The following is an 18,544-nucleotide window of genomic DNA, read 5'->3' on the forward strand; positions in this document are numbered from 1 at the left end:
CTTTCTTGAAATCTCGTTTTTTGTTTCAATCCTTTGAAAACAAGCATGAAAACTAGTTTATAGGTTTAGCAATACAAGGAGAAGCACTCATAAAACTAAAGCTAACACACAAATAACCTACATTGTTGAAACAAACTCAACTCTTTAAAAACTTCCTTTCAAGAAACCAAAGAGGAAAAAGGGTAGAGAGGAAGCACAAGAGATAGAAGAAGGGTGAGGAGTGGAGAATAGAGTGGGAGGTTGTCTTGAGGTTGTCGAAAATAGGTGGGAGGTTGTTGGAAATAGATGGGAGGAGAGATTGCCTTGCTTACTTGAGAGATTAGAGAGTGCTAAAGAAAGTGCCGCGCGTCGAGACAGGTTTCGGAATTAACCCATAGCGTCGCTATATAGTGATGCTTTTAATCAAAAACGTCACTATATTGCGATAGAATAGAGCAAAAGGTTGCTATATAGCGACGCTTTAAGTCACTTTTTGTTCTAAGTTGAAGGGAGTTCATAGATGCTATTTTATAATTGTTAATATATTTTCTTGCAACTTATGTTGTGATTTTATATGTGCAAATGGAAGGGACGAGTGGAAGCTCGTCCGATGATGCGCCAATGCCTAGGAGCACAAAGTGGCTTACAGAGAGGTTATATTGTCATTGCACTCATTGCAAGCTAGAAGTATGACATCAACATCGTATTATCATGTGCCACCTGCGGATGTATGGGGAGGAGCCCGAACCAGTATACACCGTTGGTGTTGCACGTGTTGATGGACCATCAGTAAGTCAAAGCTATTTAAGTTCGCAGTCTTATTGGATAAGTCTTATTGGATACCAGGAAATACAAGATCTTATATTTACACGAAATCTTAAAACAGGATGAGGAGGGTGATGAGGGTACGCATATACCTTCACATTTTGAGCAAGACTATAGTCTCGCGGATGATGATGAGGGTATGGTCGACATGATGGATTCTACTTTTAGGGGCACGACATCCCATGTACACGTGATGTCAGAGTCTGAGGTCAAAATGCAAGAGTTGCAATCAACACAATTGTATGAGGGTGCTAGGATGTCTAAACTACGTGCTTGTCTCTCAATCTTGAATCTGCAAGTAAAGTATGGGTGGTCGGATACAAGTGTCTCGGCCTTAATGAGGTTAGCCCTTGCATTAATTTGACTCATTATTTGGATATTGTTTGTTTTGAGAATCATCATGTTTGTTTTGAAAATGATCATTTGGATAGTGTATATTGAATCATCATTATTCGAAGCCTATGTATGTTCAAATTGTCATAGGTTGCTCCAAAAGATGTTATACCATGCCCGCATCAAGAGATGAAGCGAAAAAGATTCTAACAACGGTGGGTATGGATTACGATACCATCCATGCTTGCCGTAATGATTGTATTCTCTTTCATCGTGAGCATGGAGATTTGGCTAGTTGTTCAAAGTGTGGGGAACAACGATATAGAGATGACTTGCAGGGTGAGCAGATATTGGTAAAGGTCTTGAGACACTTTCCGATCATTGCAAGAATACAACACATGTTCCGATGCAAATCCATAGCGGAGTTGATGACATGGCATGCATCTCATCGGTCCACTGATGACACATTGAGGATTCCTGTAGATTGTGCAGCTTGGAAGCACATAGATAATCAGTGGCTGGACTTTGTGAGGGAGCCATGCAACTTACATCTTGGGCTCGCCATGGATAGCGTGAATCCTTTCGGGTTACGCTCGACATCTTGGTCGACATGGCCCATAGTCGTGGTGAATTATAATATCCCACCATGGCTAATAATAAAAAAGGCACACCTCATGCTTGCACTACTTGTGCCAGGAAAGTATAAGGCAAAAAATATGGACATGTACATGGCACCTTTGATGGAGGAGTTACAGATATTATGGAGAGGAGTGTAGGTCTTTGATATTTCCAGAGCTCCTAGACATATCAATGATATTTTGGTGAGGGGTATCTTGATGTGGACCATGCATGACTACCCAAGATATGGAGAGTGTGCAGGTACGTGGTTGTGTCTTTACATGTATAATTAGGGATTATGCTTTTATGACTCTCTTTCGCACGCATGTCTTATACTAACACATTCATGCACGCGTGCAGGACTTGTTACATGTGGGTACCATGCTTGTCCTGTTTCTGGACCGGGTTTGAAATCATTTGCATGCTACTCCAAACATATGAGGAAAAATGCTTATGAAGGTCATGGTCGATACCTTCCGCTCGACCATCTCGCACGTGGAGGTCAGCTTGATCCACCACCATCATATTTGAAGGCAAGTGACTGGATTCAAGCTTGGAGGGCAAATGGAGAGGAACCTCCTCCTGGTATGAAGAGGCTATCGATCTTTCACGAGCTTCCTTATTAGGGTCAGTTACAAATCAATCATCTCTTGGATCCCATGCATATCTTCAAAAATGTGGGGGCTACTATTTGGGCAATCTTGGTTGGTTCCAAAGACTCAAGAGAAGTGCGAGAAGACTTGCGTGCTATGAATAGGATGTCTCGTTTGTGGCCCCAAGTGCATGCTTCGAAAAATTTGTCCTCCCGAAAGCAACGTGGATCCTCTCTATGAGGGAGGAGGCAGCGGTCAAGGCAGACATTGCCTCTTTTCAAACACCAACAGGGTACATGCGTTGCTTGAAAGGAGCATTTTCAAAGGACAATAAGCTTAGTGGGCTCAAGTGCCATGATTGGCACAAGGTCTTACAGGTATTCTAAGTAGAATTAGTGTACCGATAATCGTGATGTGTTAGCATAATTATGATTATGTTATATTGTTGGCATGACTTCTTTGTTGCTTTGATAGTTCATCCTCCCAATTATAATAAAAGGGTGCTTACAAGAAGATGTTAGAAATGCTATATTCAAGATCTGTGGTATTGTAAGGTATGCTTACTATCAAATCGCATTGATTGCATTTTCTTCAATTTAAGATGATTAATCTATAGATTGATTATGAAAATATCTTACATGGACATGTGAAATAGGTGGATATCTCAAAAAGAGATCTCCATATCGAGCATCGAGAAAGCTAGGGTGGAATCCATCAAAGCCGTATGATGGCTTGAGAAGCACTTTCCCTCGAGCATTATGACAACTCAAGTCCACTTGCTTGTGCACATAGTTGATGAGGTGGCTATTGCAGGTACTGCTCATAGTCAATGGATGTTTTTTCTCGAGCAGTTTATGAAAATTTTAAAGGGATTTGTAAGACAAAGAGCAATACCAAAAGCAAGCATGGCAGAGGGATGGCTTGTGGAAGAGTCATTAGTATATATCACAGAGTTTCTTGCATCCACGGATCCCGATATGCTGCAAGCTTGGCATAACAAGGATGATGATCGCATCGTTGGCGAGGTTCCCCAAGGAAAAGGGATTGAAAGAAAGATGAGCGAAGAGCAAATGGAGAAATTCAATAAGTTTTGTATCCTCAATAGCTCTGAGATGCAGAAGTGGATTGAGAGATATGAAGTGGCCAAAGCAGAAAGAATAAATGCAAGGATGAGATTCAGAGTAATGTACACGAAATCGCAACCATATCCATGGGATCTAGCTCTTCTCCCCACTCATATGTCACTTGATTGGCTACAACTGGCTCTACATAAAGCCGAATGTGATGGAGAGATAATAAACGAGTGCGAGTGAGAGTTATCATCTGGATGTATGGTGCATGTAAGTTTCTTACCTCTTGACGTAATTAAGTAATTATTTGTGATAATATACGTTATAAAATAGATGCATCTTCATTGTTTTAATGATGCTCTTTTACAGTACAAAAGGTACAATGCAATATGGTCATATGGATGACATTTTCATGTGAAACGCATCGATTCAAAGAGAGTCACATATGATTGTGGAGTCATGGCTAACTTCACACAAGATAGCCGAGCAAGTGCTTCGAATACCAATCTTCTCTCCTCACAGTTGGATTATTGTGGAACCATATGCGACGTCTATGAAGTTGATTTCAGATGATTTAGTATTTTCATTCTTGATGTAAAATGGATTAGAACTATTTACAACGGTCCCCATGCGATAGTGAGAAAAGATAGTAGCGGTTTCTTTGCAATAGACTCCACCAAACATTGGACCGATGAAAGTAATACTTTTGTTCTTCCCGAGCACTGTGATCACGTGCATACTAATGATTTAATTAATCGAAGCTTTTGTTTTTAAAGATCCATTGATACATGTACTTGAGCATAATTTCATATATATAATTGACGACATTTGGCACCCATCTTCAATATAGGTGGTTTTTCATCCGGATCGTTCTGATCCAAGATGGTGGTACGTGATCCAAGTTGCACCACGAAGTAAGCAAATTTTTGAAGATAAAGATGTGGATATGGAGATGCCACTACCAATGCCAGATCCAATTGATGAATCTAGCGAAGAAGATGTAGATCACCATATGAGCCACGACGAAGATGCGCATAATGACATCGCACGGGAGGAAGATGGAGATCACAATATTGAGGAAGAAGACAACGATCATCAAGAATCATCACACTTTATTGAAGAAGATGATCAAGTACTTTTAGGTGAACGTATGATGCTAGAGTATGATGATGATATAGGAGATCAACTTGCTATAGAGTTGGAGATAGACTTGTTTGGCGCCTTAGACTAACAGTTGATGTAAATGCTCTTGATTGATTTTTTTCATCTCAAACTTGGACATGAATATATGAGCTTCAAAGGCTTGATGTACATGCTCTCATATTTTTATTCTCTATGAGATCAAACATGTATGAAAATTTAAAAAATTTTGTCATTGGAAAAAACTAACTTTTAAGGCCTATATGAAAAAGAAAACCTCTCTGGAAAATGTCGCTATAAAATAGTATATCACTGTCACTATATAGCGACACTTAAAAGTCGCTATATAGCGACTATTACAAGAGTCACTATATAGTGACGTTTGGCTAATGTCGCTATATAGTGATGCTTTACGGGACCCACTTTTCATACCGATGATTAGCACCATGCGTGCGCTAAACATCGGTACGTAAACGTCACAATAGGATCCGTGTGTAGTAGTGTAATTTAAGAATAGAAAGACAAGAAGCTCTATTTCTTGGTAGATGTAATATGATGAATTTGTGAAATAGACTGTATGTAGATTATAGAAAAATACAGATAAGGAGAAATGAGTTTCTATATGCTCATAGTAGGTTCGAGTAGTTGCTGACATGGTAAATAATTATTATTAAATTATTGTTACCTTATACATATGGTATGCTTTGCTGAAGTAGGGATGAAAATATTATACTAATTTGAGATGGACTGGAGAAAATTAAAGAGAATATATATACACATATATAAACACTATATTAGTAATTTTGGGAAAATGAAATGGGGAGAGAGGACCAAAAATTCTGCCCTCCTAATATTCCTTGCATATTTTTTGTCCATCTTCTCGTGGTTCAAGCACATCGATTTCATTCATTTTGGGAATATCTTTGTTTTGTATCCATCGGCTCTTTGTTTTTGTTATTTTAGACAAAGTATCTACTATTCGTTAATTTTGGGAATGATACATGGTATCTTTATTTTTTTCTCATTAATTTATTTTATTCATAAAATGTCTTAGATGTTTCATTGATTTTGGGATTGAGCTTTTTTCACATGTTGTGAACTACAAAATTGGATTCAATTCCAACACTATGTATATCACCTACCATAAAGCATTTGAAAGTGAAAATACCAAAGACTTCAATCATGACTTTAAAAAAGTAATTCAAGAGTTATTTTGAATTCAACATGTCAGAGGTCATTGATATAATGCCTTGGTGGAACCTCTCAATGTAAGGCAAGCCTTGGTAATGGTCCAAGATCGGGGTTTTCAAATCAACCTTGTTCCAGAACATTTCTTTTTGGGAACCAAGGGTCTTGAGCTAGGGTGATGGATGATGCTACCAAAGTTGGTTTTAAAGACTTATTGGTGCCACCTCTCCTCCTAGATTAAAGGAAGAGCCTTGTTGATGGTGGAGGTTAATTTAAAACCAAGCTAGTGGCACATCTAATCTTTTCCATAACTACTTACTACTAGTCTTTTTCCCTACATAGTCATTAGTCAAAAAAAGGGGAGTGTTTAAAATTTGAATTTGAACCTATGTTATGCATCTCCATCACCATCCTCATCGAGATTCATCCTTGCAAGTACATGGCAATCATAAAAGAACTTGATCAACAAGAGTTTTGGCCACCAAAGCAGCTCGCAATATCTTCCTTGTGAGTCAAAGTAGCTTACATATCTACCATATTTGATTCTTGGTCCAAGAACTTGACGATAAGAAGTAGGTGGAGAGAAGAAGACCTAGAATATTTGAAACATCTAGAAGAGAGGAAGCAAGCATCAGGAAGAACACAAAGGAAGGGGCATGGGTGATGTTGGAGGCACAAGCATGAGAGATGAGGTCATGCTTTGGAGTTTGGCCAAGACACTCTCGTAGGGACTAGCATACAAGTAGATCAATGACAGTGTGTGTAGTTCACCTAGCTGATCTTTAAAATTTGTGGCAAAACCATGGAAAACTGATGCTAGTCCATGAGAAGGAAACGAGGATGATAGAGAGGATAGATGACATGAAGATAAGGCAAAACTGAGGTCATAGTAAATGCAGGCGTGAGTAAGAGAAAAGGAAACAAGAGAGGTGGGGGCGGTGACATTGCCTACTCCCTGATGGCAAAGTGAGGGAAGTTAGTGTTGAGTGAAGATGCTTGGATTGAAAGAGAGTAGGAACGGTAGAGACAAAGGGGATCTTGATAACTATGAGATCTCCCTACAAAACAAACATTTTTTGCTTCATTGCCATAGTCACTGATTCTTGCTTCTTCGTTGCTACACATTGAAACTTCTTCTCTACATGTCCGGGGGGCCAATTTAAGGTGGGCATCCTTCAAGAATTACAAAAGGCCCTCTATGAAGATTACCCTGCACCGTCAACCCCATGGCTTCCCTGCTAGTCGTATGTCATGCCTTTCTTTTCAATCATGGTGGTTGTGTTTTTTTTTAATCCGTTTTACCTATTTCTCAACTTCTTCAATAACAAGCTTCAAGAGATTGAGAAAAAAGCAATTTTCCTATTCCGGATACCATGTTAGCAAATTGTTGACACCTCCCATTGGGTTATTTAATGTGAGCAACCTACATTGGGATCTTATTGAAATCTTGTATCAGAGGCAATAATTAAGCCCAGATTATCTTTATCAAAGAGACAACTTTGTGTCCATTAGGGATGCACTCAATATTGTGAGGTATATAGCTTTGAGTACTTATGAACTACACTCCAATGACACCCAAAGCATACAAATGTGGACGATCAAGAATAGATACAATATCTTCCTATACCAAGAATAGGACAATCACCATGACTTCATCCTTGGTATCCAAATGCCTTGGAAAATACAAAAGATGAGTGAGTTTGGACATGATAACTTGGTATCATTAGACTAGACATTTGGAACAAATGTGTATAAGGTAAGAGTTTATATTTCTCTCCACCCACAACAACATAATGCATCCATGGATGCATTTTCAAATGTATTTATTGATTTTTTTTTTTTAAGTGACGGGCACATCTATTAACACATCTACAGACCCACATCTATAGGTGCATCTATATAACAGAGAGACGCATGTACAGATGCGCTAATAGATGCTCTACAAAAAAAAAGAAAGACGCACTAATAGATGCGCTTATAAACACTCTGCATAATTTTTTTTATTAAAAAAAATAGAATGTTGTGTATGCTATGTGGTTGTAGAAATCCCATTTCTATAGTGTGCAATGCAATTCTTATAGGCAACAACATTTTAATTTGCATGATTCCACACACGTCTATAGCCGACGATTACGATTCTGAATAAAACATTACAACTCCAAAACACAAAGCATCCATTGATAAAACATTGCACAAGGAAATTGAATGCGCCAAAAAAAAAAAGAGTGTATATTAGTTCATAGCCCAAAAAGTTCTTGTATATACACATAGCACAAAGCCACCTATGGCTTCAAGTATAAAAAATAAGAGGAGTGTATATTAATTCATGGCCCAAAAAGGGCTTGTATATACATATAGCACAAAGCCAAGCCACCTGTGGCTTCAAGTATAAAAAAGAATATCTAGCACTACTTCTATGACTAATAGGAGGCATCCTCGTCCTCACTCCTATCATCAAAGCCTTCTTCATCCTCAGTATCCTCACCAATATCCCCAGGAGCCGATAAACGAGAAACAACATGTATCAATGTATGAAAAAACAAATCTTTATTTACAACATTGACATTTTTAATGTACTTTGAAACACTTGCAAGGGCGCTCCAGTAGCCCGGAGATATTGCTCCTTAGTAATCAACCCCTCATCATAGAAGTGCCTCCAAGTACCCATCAGTCCTCAAGTAGGGATGACAGCATGGAGCAAGATGATCTTTTTACTACATCGACACCAGTATTTGAGGGGTGCACATTCTCTGTTCTACATGCCTCCCTTGAGTTACTAAACTTTCAGACCAGTTATGGATGAAGTAATGCAAGTTTGAATGTATTACTCAAGTAAGCTTTATGTTTTGCAAACATGGTAAATCATGCTAATGGATCAATTACTGGAATACTTTTTCTCATTTATGGTCTTCACGTGCAAACAATTGTCTAAAATGCTTCCAAGGGAGAATAAATTACTGACCTCAAGAGATATGGTGAGGCAACATGTGACATCTCTTGGAGGTTTGGATAATTACAAGCACATCCATGCATGCGTCAATGATTGTGTTCTATTTCATGGAGCACATAAGGAGGCTCGAGAGTGTTCTACTTGTGGCGAGGCAAGATATAGAGAAGATCTCAAAACTTTGGATGTGCCTCGCAAGGTTTTCCCATAATCCCTTGCATCCAACATATGTTCAAGTGCAAATCCATTGTAAAGCTCATGTCAGCATCCTATCAATATTGTGAAACTAAAAAAATGAGCTTGTTAAACTTTCGCCAATATTTTGCATTAATATATAAGAATAGCTTCAATAAAAACATCCATGCTCTAAGTCCAGGCTAGAATTGCATGCAAATACTTCATACGAGGACCCACACGAGAGAAATGTTAAATTGAAGTCAATTAAGTCAGACTTGGATGAAGCAATTGGGATCGCAAGTGAATATTTTGTTTTGCACTACATGAATGTGTGCCATTAGGAGGCCATTGGTTAAAGGAGTTTACATTCATGGGGAAGGAGGGTGGGAGCAAAGAACATTCTTTTAATGAATCGAGGTATCGAGGTACATCCTTTTATCTGGATGCTCATCAATCAAATGCTCTAGATAAACATCCACGTTTTTTACTTTATGTTTCCCTTGAATTAGAAGGGATAATAACATAACATGTCCTTTCTTAATTGCCATAGAAGGTGGAAGATTATAATTCACCAATATCAATGGCCATACATTGTAAGAGGTGATTTTGAGACCAAATGGGTTCACACCATCCATACCCAATCCAAGTCTCAAGTTCCTAGGTAACATAGATTTTCGCTTTGATAAATTATTTGTGAGATTACATTCATGGATAATGACAAATAATTGTTGTGCTAGATCATGTCCTCTATGGATTTTCTAGGAGCTGAAGGAAATACATATTGAATCATTACTAGCTACCAAGGCATTAACTTAATGATTAGATAAATCAAAAAAAAAACTTAAAGTGTGATTAGACAATGTACATATATTCCTTTGCTAGCCACATATTAATATATGTCACTTGTTGCTACTCATATAATAAGGTAAAGACTTAAAGAAATAAGCATTCTATTTGTTTTTATTTCACTATAACAAACTAGTATGGGGCGGTATAGATGTTGAGGAATATGATAGATATAATGCTTAGACCTATATTAAAGTAACACAAGCAATGAATGGATGTAGTATAGTAAATTCTATTGGTACATGATAAGAAATCTACTATGTTTTGGTTAATAAGAGTTAAGATCTCTTAAAGATACTTTTTTACCATCTCAATGATGATACTTGAACCTAAATGCATTGTTGATCATCAACAAACCACAACCCAAAACGAAAATGTTTATGTCAAATATTTGCTCAAGTTTTAAAATCATATGAGAGATGACGCTTAGGGGATCCCTGAGTGATTCTTTTTAAAGATTTTCCAAACCTCATCAGTTCCTATAATCAAACATGCAATAACTGAGATCAGTTGTTGCAGTCCAAGCAAGAGGGATGTCAACAAATTGTATTTTTTGATATTTCTTGCTATGGACATTATTTTTTTAAAAGGTAAGTGTGACTATGAAAAAGTATTCCATGGGAGTGCAACAGACGCAACAAGGGTCTAGTGGATGCTTTGTGTAGATTAGTTGGCGATGCCTAACTAATTTGTGATGTGCCATGCTAGATGGTCGACATTGTGGCTGGTTCCATGTAAATACTAATGTCCCTAGTATTATTCGTGTAATGTGTTATGTTTGATTATTATAATTTGAGCACAATTATATTAGGATTGATGGATTTGGTGATTTGTGCAATTGATTGTTAACAACTAATGTAATTGGTAACTTGAGTAAAGATGATGGAACTAATAACGAGGATTGGAATTAGGAGGAGGGTATTGGATTGAGGTGTCACATAGTGCATAGTATGGCCATGGGCCAATTTTGTATTTTCATTGATATTGTAAAACCTTGGGTAATATTTGTGATAGAAGGCATAAGTCCTTTATGAACAAAGAAAGCCCATAGCTAGAGGGGTTGGATTGGACCCCATGCAGTGTCTCTCTCTTTTCTCTCTCCCTATTCTTTTCCCTTTGTTCATGTTTTTCTTTGTTCTTTGAATCATGATTTTAGTGGCTCATAAATTTGTGATATGATTAATCTCTAATTTTCATGATACAATTAAAATATTTGGGTCTGGCTAAAGATCCTCTAAAGATAATCCTATCTAGGTGCTATTAGTCTTTGGCATTACCCTAAAATGTCACTTTTTGGGCCCACAAAGTCTTATTTGCATGAGCAAATGGGACTGTACTATTGAATCATTGAAATTGATTTTGCAAACCATAATTAATTCTTGGTTTCACTTTCCTTAAAGTGTACACAACCACCTTGGACTTTGTGGATGCCTTTTGGTCTTGCTCACAAAGTATTGACTCCTTGGAAAATGCTATAAGCAACTTGAAAAACCTCTTCATGCCTCATGCTAGAATTGAGATGCCTTTAAAACTATGGCTTTTTCTAAACTTAGAGTAATCAACCCCTTGACAAAAATTGTGTATCACTTGGCCATTGATAAATTAAACACATACAAAGTACATGGTATGATTTGCTTACACTTTTTATCAATTGATCGTGTCTTTAACCTACAATGCATGAAAATTGTAAATGCCATGATAGATGCAATCACACCTGATGTGATCTATTAATATTGCCTTCTGGGTGCTTTGCAACGAAATATGCTTACATGATTTAGATTGGGGTTTCATGATGAGGCAAATGGTCTTTCTTTTTCTAGTCTATGGAAACATCATGACGATAGGTCTTGTTTGTTGATTGGGGATGTTATGTCTATTAAATTTTCAATGGACTTTCAAAAGGCATGCGTGGTCCAATCTTTGGCATTGCTCCAAAAATTCTTTTGTATTCCTTGCAAAGTTTTGAAAATGGGGCACCCCCTTTTTGAGTCATAGGGTCCTAGTCGCACACATAATTCATTCTTGGTTTCTCTTTTCTCTCCCATACCTAGACTTCCCTCATGGTACTTATAGAGTTGCCTTTAAAATTACTCCTTTTCCCAAATTCTCGTGACATTCTTGTCTATGCCCACTAACTTGTAGTATCGGAATAATAAAATTTATTAGAAATAGTGGACTAGATTGCTATTCATTTTTTGTTACTTTGTGTTAAAACACAATGGCCCATATTTTAAAAAAGACAAATACATTTTAGTACTCTCAAAGTATTGGCTCCTTTAACAACTTCTCATGGATTTTCATGTCTTTTAAAAGCTCCATCCCCTAATGATAGAAAGTTTCCTTTAATCCATGGGCGGACCCCAATCTCTAAGATAAGGGGTTACCCATTCCCTCAAACTTGAAACAAAAATGCATATGCCATAAATTATGTACCACTTGAAAATTCATGAATAACCAACAAAAATATAGTCCATATGATAGTGCTTTTCAGTCATGTAAAGCAAGTCTAGAAATGGTTCTTCTGCGTCATGTAAAGCAAGTCATTCCTGTCACCATCAACATTCATTATGGTATTGCTCATAAAGATGAGTATTCTTTGAACTCCATGTGAATGGCAAATTTTAGAAATTAACTTTTAAATTTGAAAATAGGTTTTATAAAACCTGCAAATTAAATTACAATTTTCAATAAAAACTATAAAAATTTTGAACTTTGCAAGGTGGTTGCTTGTATTAACACTAGTTTGGTAGAAGGACATAAAAATGTCCTATGACACTTTTATGTCGTGTCAATTTAGCAATTTCCTAGAATTAATCAAAAGCATCGATAAGTTATTTTGGGGTTTTGATTATTTTCCATAATAGCTTATATGCTTAAAAAAACTTGGAGTTATTATGGATTGGAACTTGCACCTATTACTTTGAGTTCTACCTAAAGTTTTGAGGTCAACCTAACACCGACATTTCAAGCTGTTTTCTCAAGTTTTAGATAAAATGGCCATATTTCTTACTTAGAATGAGTTTTTTGGAGAGTTTGTAAGTCTTGGAGTCTGAGGATAACTATAACACATATGTTTATATTTCCTTGGAGCTAGATAATCGTATCCATTATGATCTATGCCTTTAAATGTAATTTTAGTGAATGCTGATGGCAAGGGAAAAATCGATCTTTTACAAATTCTTTCACATGTCTAACAAGTTCCAAACTAAATCATACTTATTACATGTCTTCAATAGGATATTATGGAGTAGTGTGAGTTTTTAGGGGACCTAATATCATGTAGAACACCAAATTCAAATTGTATATTGATTGTTCCTTATGATGTAATTCACACTCAATTCAAGATAGAAGGATTAAAGGATATCATAATAACCTTAATACACTTAAAATTATACTTACAGAGTACCTATAATCATGAATGAGTGATACCAATTTAAAATAGTTATATGCAGAACACTTATATACATGATAATTCAAAAATATAAAAGTGAGATTTCATGTGAAACCTGTTTTGGTAGTTGATATTGGGATCACTTTATCTCTTTTAGTTTTAGCCTTTATTGTGATGTGGTAACTTTCTCTTATGATATAATATTGTTATAGTTAAGATATGACTCTTTATGGCTATTATGTGTAGTATAAAAAGATGTTTATTTATGAAATGCGATTTATAATGCAACTTGCTATGCTGACCACTCTTGTTAATAGTTAAATTAATTTTACCAAAATGATTTTTATACCAATTTTTACACTTTTAGGTATTTGATATACTTATAAACACTTTGTAAAAAATGCTAGCTCTTTGAAATCAATTTTATTTTTAGGCATACTAGATAAAGTTTCAAATCTAAGTACTGTTTGGGTGAAAGACCATGTTACCATACATTTGTGAGCATTTTGTAATCACATGTAAGAGGTTTTTGTGCTCCTTATATTTTTAGATAATAGTCCTATGAGTCTATCTTAAGCTCAAGAGAGGAAATCACCAAAAAACAGATTTTTTTTCTAAAACCTTGAAGGACACTTTTATGTCCTTTTATGCTACCAAACTATTCTTAAGGAAAACGTTTGAATGAAGAGTGCTCCCCTCAAGCTCTTAGGGAAATGCCAGCTCGCCATAATTTTTTTGGGAATTCTCAACCGCAGGCAATTTCCCGACTAAAGACAATATACGATTGAGACGAGTGCATTATCTTTCGAACGATAGCTCAGCAATTAGTCCTTCCGTGCCACTTTCCTGCGTTGATGGTGGCCTGAGCGTGATTTTCCATGTGATGTTGACTGCTAGAGCGTTGCGAGTCATCTTCTGTGTGGTAAGTATGCTTAATCCTACGGCCAGGGTTGGTTTTCAGTCGACCTTGGACCTTGACGACAAAGATAATGTGGCTTGTCGAGTCTCGACGTTTTCCAACGGTTTGACGTGAATTCGACACAGAAACTTTTGCAATGTTGTCGACTAGACTCCATTGCTTGCTCAATTATTTAGTTTCCGTCATGATCACCCCACTAGACTCCATTGCTTGCTCAATTATTTAGTTTCCGTCATGATCACCCGGCCTTGTGCCACACGGAGCAAACTCAGCAAAGGTGCTCCGTCTCTATATATTGCTAGCTCCCCGTCTGCAGTTCATTCATTCAAGCTCCATGGTGTTTGAGTGTTGATCATTGCTGCCTGAGTCCCCAGCTATGGCCTGCCGCCCCGGCAATAATCATGTCGTTCACCTCTATTGCGTTCTCATTGTGCTTATTATTCATCTCAGCAGCGCAGATGCTCGCACTTGGGTCCGTCCATCAGTAGATCAGAAAATGGTCCATGATGATTGCAAGCATGCTTTTCGAGGAAATGCCTCCAGGGACCGGGTGCAGTCTCCTGCAGCTGAAGCTCGCCTGGGCCTCGTGCATGGATACGGGCGCTGCTCTCCGTTGAGATCAAATAAGCTGACGGCGTCCGAATTCACGGAGAGGATGGCAGAAATGGATGCCAACCGCATCCGCTTCTTGAAATCCAAGCTGCTTCAAGGTGCTGCTGCTGTAGCCACCACTCCACAGCCTGTAACTCGTGCAATGGCGGGAGGGCTCTATCTTTTGAAAGTCGGGTTGGGTACGCCTTCCAACGAGCTGGTTCTAGCTCTTGACACCGGAAGTAGTTTAGCTTGGACCCAATGCGCTCCTTGCACTTCATGCTACCAGCAGACGAATCCTATCTTCGATCCCGCTCACTCCAGCTCCTACCAGAACGTACCGTGTGGCTCCACGGAATGCCAGCAGCTTGCACAATCAGATGCCGGGTGCTCAGCGAGTGGCACATGTGAGTATGAGCTCTTTTACGGGGCAACCCCATCCACCGCCATTCAAACGTACACAAAAGGGGACTTCGCCACGGATACACTCACCGTAGGAAGCCAAACTGTGGCGTCCTACGCATTCGGATGCGGGCATGATAACGAGGGCACTTTCGCAGATGTCCATTTCGATGGCCTGCTTGGACTGGATCGAGATGCTCTGGCATTGCCGCAGCAAACTGTACAGATCTTCGGTGGGACGTTTTCATACTGCTTCACCTCGCGCTCGTCGTCGACTTCGGGGTTCATCGAATTCGGCACAGCGGCTGGGGCGGGGGCGAGCATCACGGGGCTGCTCGCGGCGTCTGACACTCACTATCACGTCCAGATGGAGACCATAGTGGTGGGAGGAGCTACGATCCAGACGGCGTCAGCGAGTACAGGAAACACAATCGTAGACTCAGGCACGAGTGTCACTACGATGGATACTGGACTCTATGTAAAGGTGCGTGATGCGTTCAGGAGCAATGTAGGCACAGCATACACGGCAGCGGGTCAATTCGACACATGCTATAGCGCCCTAAGCGCGGCAGCGACACCCGCAATAGACTTCAAGCTAATGGGTGGAGTGGATTTCTCTCCGCCGCCGGAGAATCTACTGATTCAAGTAGACGCAGCGGGCACAACGTGCTTGGCGTTGCAATGCGTCCAAGGCCTGTCCTTCACCATCCTTGGCGTCTATCAGCAGCAAGGCTACCGCTTCACGTTCGACTCGGCAAGCTCCAGCCTCGGCATCGAGGCCAATGCTTGCTAGAGTACCACACTAAGGGTCTTTTCCCACTAGCAATTAGGTTATGTTACTGAGCTTAACATAACTAGTTCTATTAAGTTACAGTTAACCTTCAAATGGAATTACATTCCATTGCTAACCGATTAGGTTATGCACTAGTGGTCTTTAACAAAACTTTTGGGGTATTTTTTATACAAAATGGTTTATCTCATCATCCAAAGTCACTTCTTTAAAGGTAAGGTCACAATGGGTTATTCTTTTCAAGTCCTTTAAATCAAGTACCCATGTTGGATTGTTCCGAGTTGATCGACCATGAAATTTTCTTAACAAGAATCTTGCTTTAAGTATCATTCCCACTGCTCACCCTTAAGTTAACCATTAAAATTTCACATTCGAACTTCTTTCTATTCTAAAATGTCCTTAAAGTACCTATTTTGAAGGGGCTAAATTTACAAATATTTTTAACGGGCAATTAGGAAATTTAACTTAACTCCATTCTAACAATGCTAATGGGAATCCACACTAATGTGGACACTCCGTTAAGAGCCTTAACTAGTGCTCCCTAACTGATAATGAAAATAGGACTATATCGAGTGATGAGTATCTCTCTCTAATGGCTTTCATCTATGGACTTTTTTGGCATGCCAAAGGTAGGTTCTCTTATTATTCGAATTGTGCAAGGGCCTTAAATGAATGCCATCATGATAGAATAACGGTTGTCATAATCTCATATGAGGTTGTCATATCTCCTTTGGTACTCCTAGTGAAATTTTCACCTTGTTGAATAATAGCTAAAGTCATATCCCTTCTCCTTGTTTGCTTTTTCTTTGCTCCCATAGTTTTGTTTATTACATTAATTCAAAAATTATATTTTCTAATTTGGATACATGAATACTTGATATATATAAAAAATCTCTTTTTTTCAATGCCTCTTTTCAAGCATACAAGTTTTTTGGAGCAGCTTGTAAAGGTACATTGTTGTGCTCATGTGTTGGTTGTCCACAACTTCCTTAAAGAGAGATTGAACTTACTTTCTTACAGAGGGCTTGCTTTAATTCTTGCTTGTTTCCAAGTATGGAAACATGCTATTCACAAATCTTACCATATATTGGAAGAATAAAGGAGACTTATCACAATCAAATCAAGGAGGATTGTTGTCAAGTTAACCACCAAGCCAAGGATCTAGGGACGTTTTTATCGATACTTATACGATGTTATGATATAACATGAAAATTTTCATAGATCATTTTATTTTATTTCATGCTATTGGTAAATTACACATATATTTTAATATTTTCCTTTCAAACTTTGGTGAAAATTTTCTCAATGGTTTACACATCTCACTAATATTATTATTTAAAAATAGAAATATCAAAACATGTCACTTTTTAACATTTGTATAGTTATAATCTACAAATATGTTAAATAGCTAATCTTTTAAAATCCATTCAAGCAATATACAAAGCATAAATGTGTAATGCACATAGATAGGTGAAGCATTTGAAAACATGAAATTCAAACGTCATAATTTGGTTCTCATGATTAGAATGTTCTTAACACCAGTTTGGTAGAAGGATGAAAAAATGTCCTAGAACACTTTTATGTCCTATTATAAACTTAGCCACTCCTAGAATTATTCAAAGGCATTGATAAGGTATTTTAGGGTTTTGATTATTTGTCAAAATAGCTTATGTGCTGAAAAAACTTAGAATTATTATGGATTGAAACTCACACCTATTACTAATTTGGGTTCTACTTAATGTTTTAAGGTCAACCTAACCCCAAAATTCAAAGCTATTTTCTCAGTTTTTAGATAAGATGGCCATACTTCTTAATTAGAATGAGTGGCCACATCAAATTTGAAAAGACTGCAGAGAGCAACTGAGAACTAGATAATCTTGAAGACTTTATTTGGTGTGAAGATGAAACACTCAAAAGCAACACTTAAGCAAGACTTGCTTACACTATAGATGGAATAATCAAAGAATTTAGGAGCCTTCCTTGATCAAATGCAGGATTTATTAAAGAAATTTGATGAATTTGGTTCCAAAGCCAAAGATCACTACAAGACACGGGTCGCTTTTCGACACCAATACCGATGCTAAATCCGAAGAATTTTTTTAATATAACAAGTGGAAAGTGTCAAAAACTCCATCGGTATGCATATCGTAAAGAAACTGTTGATGTAGGAGTCGGTGTCACTATCTATAAAATATGCTTGATAGTGTCAGTATAGGCATCGGGGTAGCCATCGGTATAAACCAACACTGCAGTGTCGGTACAGGGTCGGTATATACTGACGTTTTTACAGAAGCTTTAAAAAAATTATGTGGCATAGGATGGGGCTTGTTGTAAGAAAACAATACAACGTCTGTGCTCAACAGATAATAGGATTTCATACACAAGAGAGAAAAGCAGATTGTATGGAGAATCAAAAAATTTGATTACTGTAGAACTAATACAATAGATGGCCCTGCCTCCCAACCGTGCGCTCCTGTGAAAGAAGCTTCGATGGCATGCTAGAAACAGTAGAGGACGGAGGCTGGATGCTAAGGAATCAAGGTTGCTATAGCCAGATGATAAAATTGGCTTCACGGGCTTGCTCTTATATAGCCACCACAAGTAGTCGGTTAGAGCCAATTGGGTGACCGACCCAGTCCGCCCAAAACGGCCGATTGGGGGTCGGTCCCAAAATAGGCCACCGACCACACGATAGAACCAGTGCACAAAATAGAGCAACCAACCTACGGTTGCCG

At 38.1% G+C, this 18,544-nt stretch overlaps 1 protein-coding gene across 1 annotated transcript; it reads left to right on the forward strand.

The window, feature by feature from the left end:
- The first annotated feature begins 14,402 nt into the window (after positions 1 to 14,402).
- On the forward strand, positions 14,403 to 15,812 carry LOC147889325 (aspartyl protease family protein 2-like). Its single transcript, XM_087392049.1, has one exon. The coding sequence runs from the start codon at positions 14,403 to 14,405 to the stop codon at positions 15,810 to 15,812; it is 1,410 nt and encodes a 469-aa protein (XP_087248175.1).
- The last annotated feature ends 2,732 nt before the right edge of the window (positions 15,813 to 18,544 follow it).

This window comes from Dipteris shenzhenensis, chromosome 20 (assembly GCF_047967505.1).
Source record: "Dipteris shenzhenensis isolate YYH24624 ecotype China chromosome 20, Dip_SZ_1.0, whole genome shotgun sequence".
Taxonomy (NCBI): domain Eukaryota; kingdom Viridiplantae; phylum Streptophyta; class Polypodiopsida; order Gleicheniales; family Dipteridaceae; genus Dipteris; species Dipteris shenzhenensis.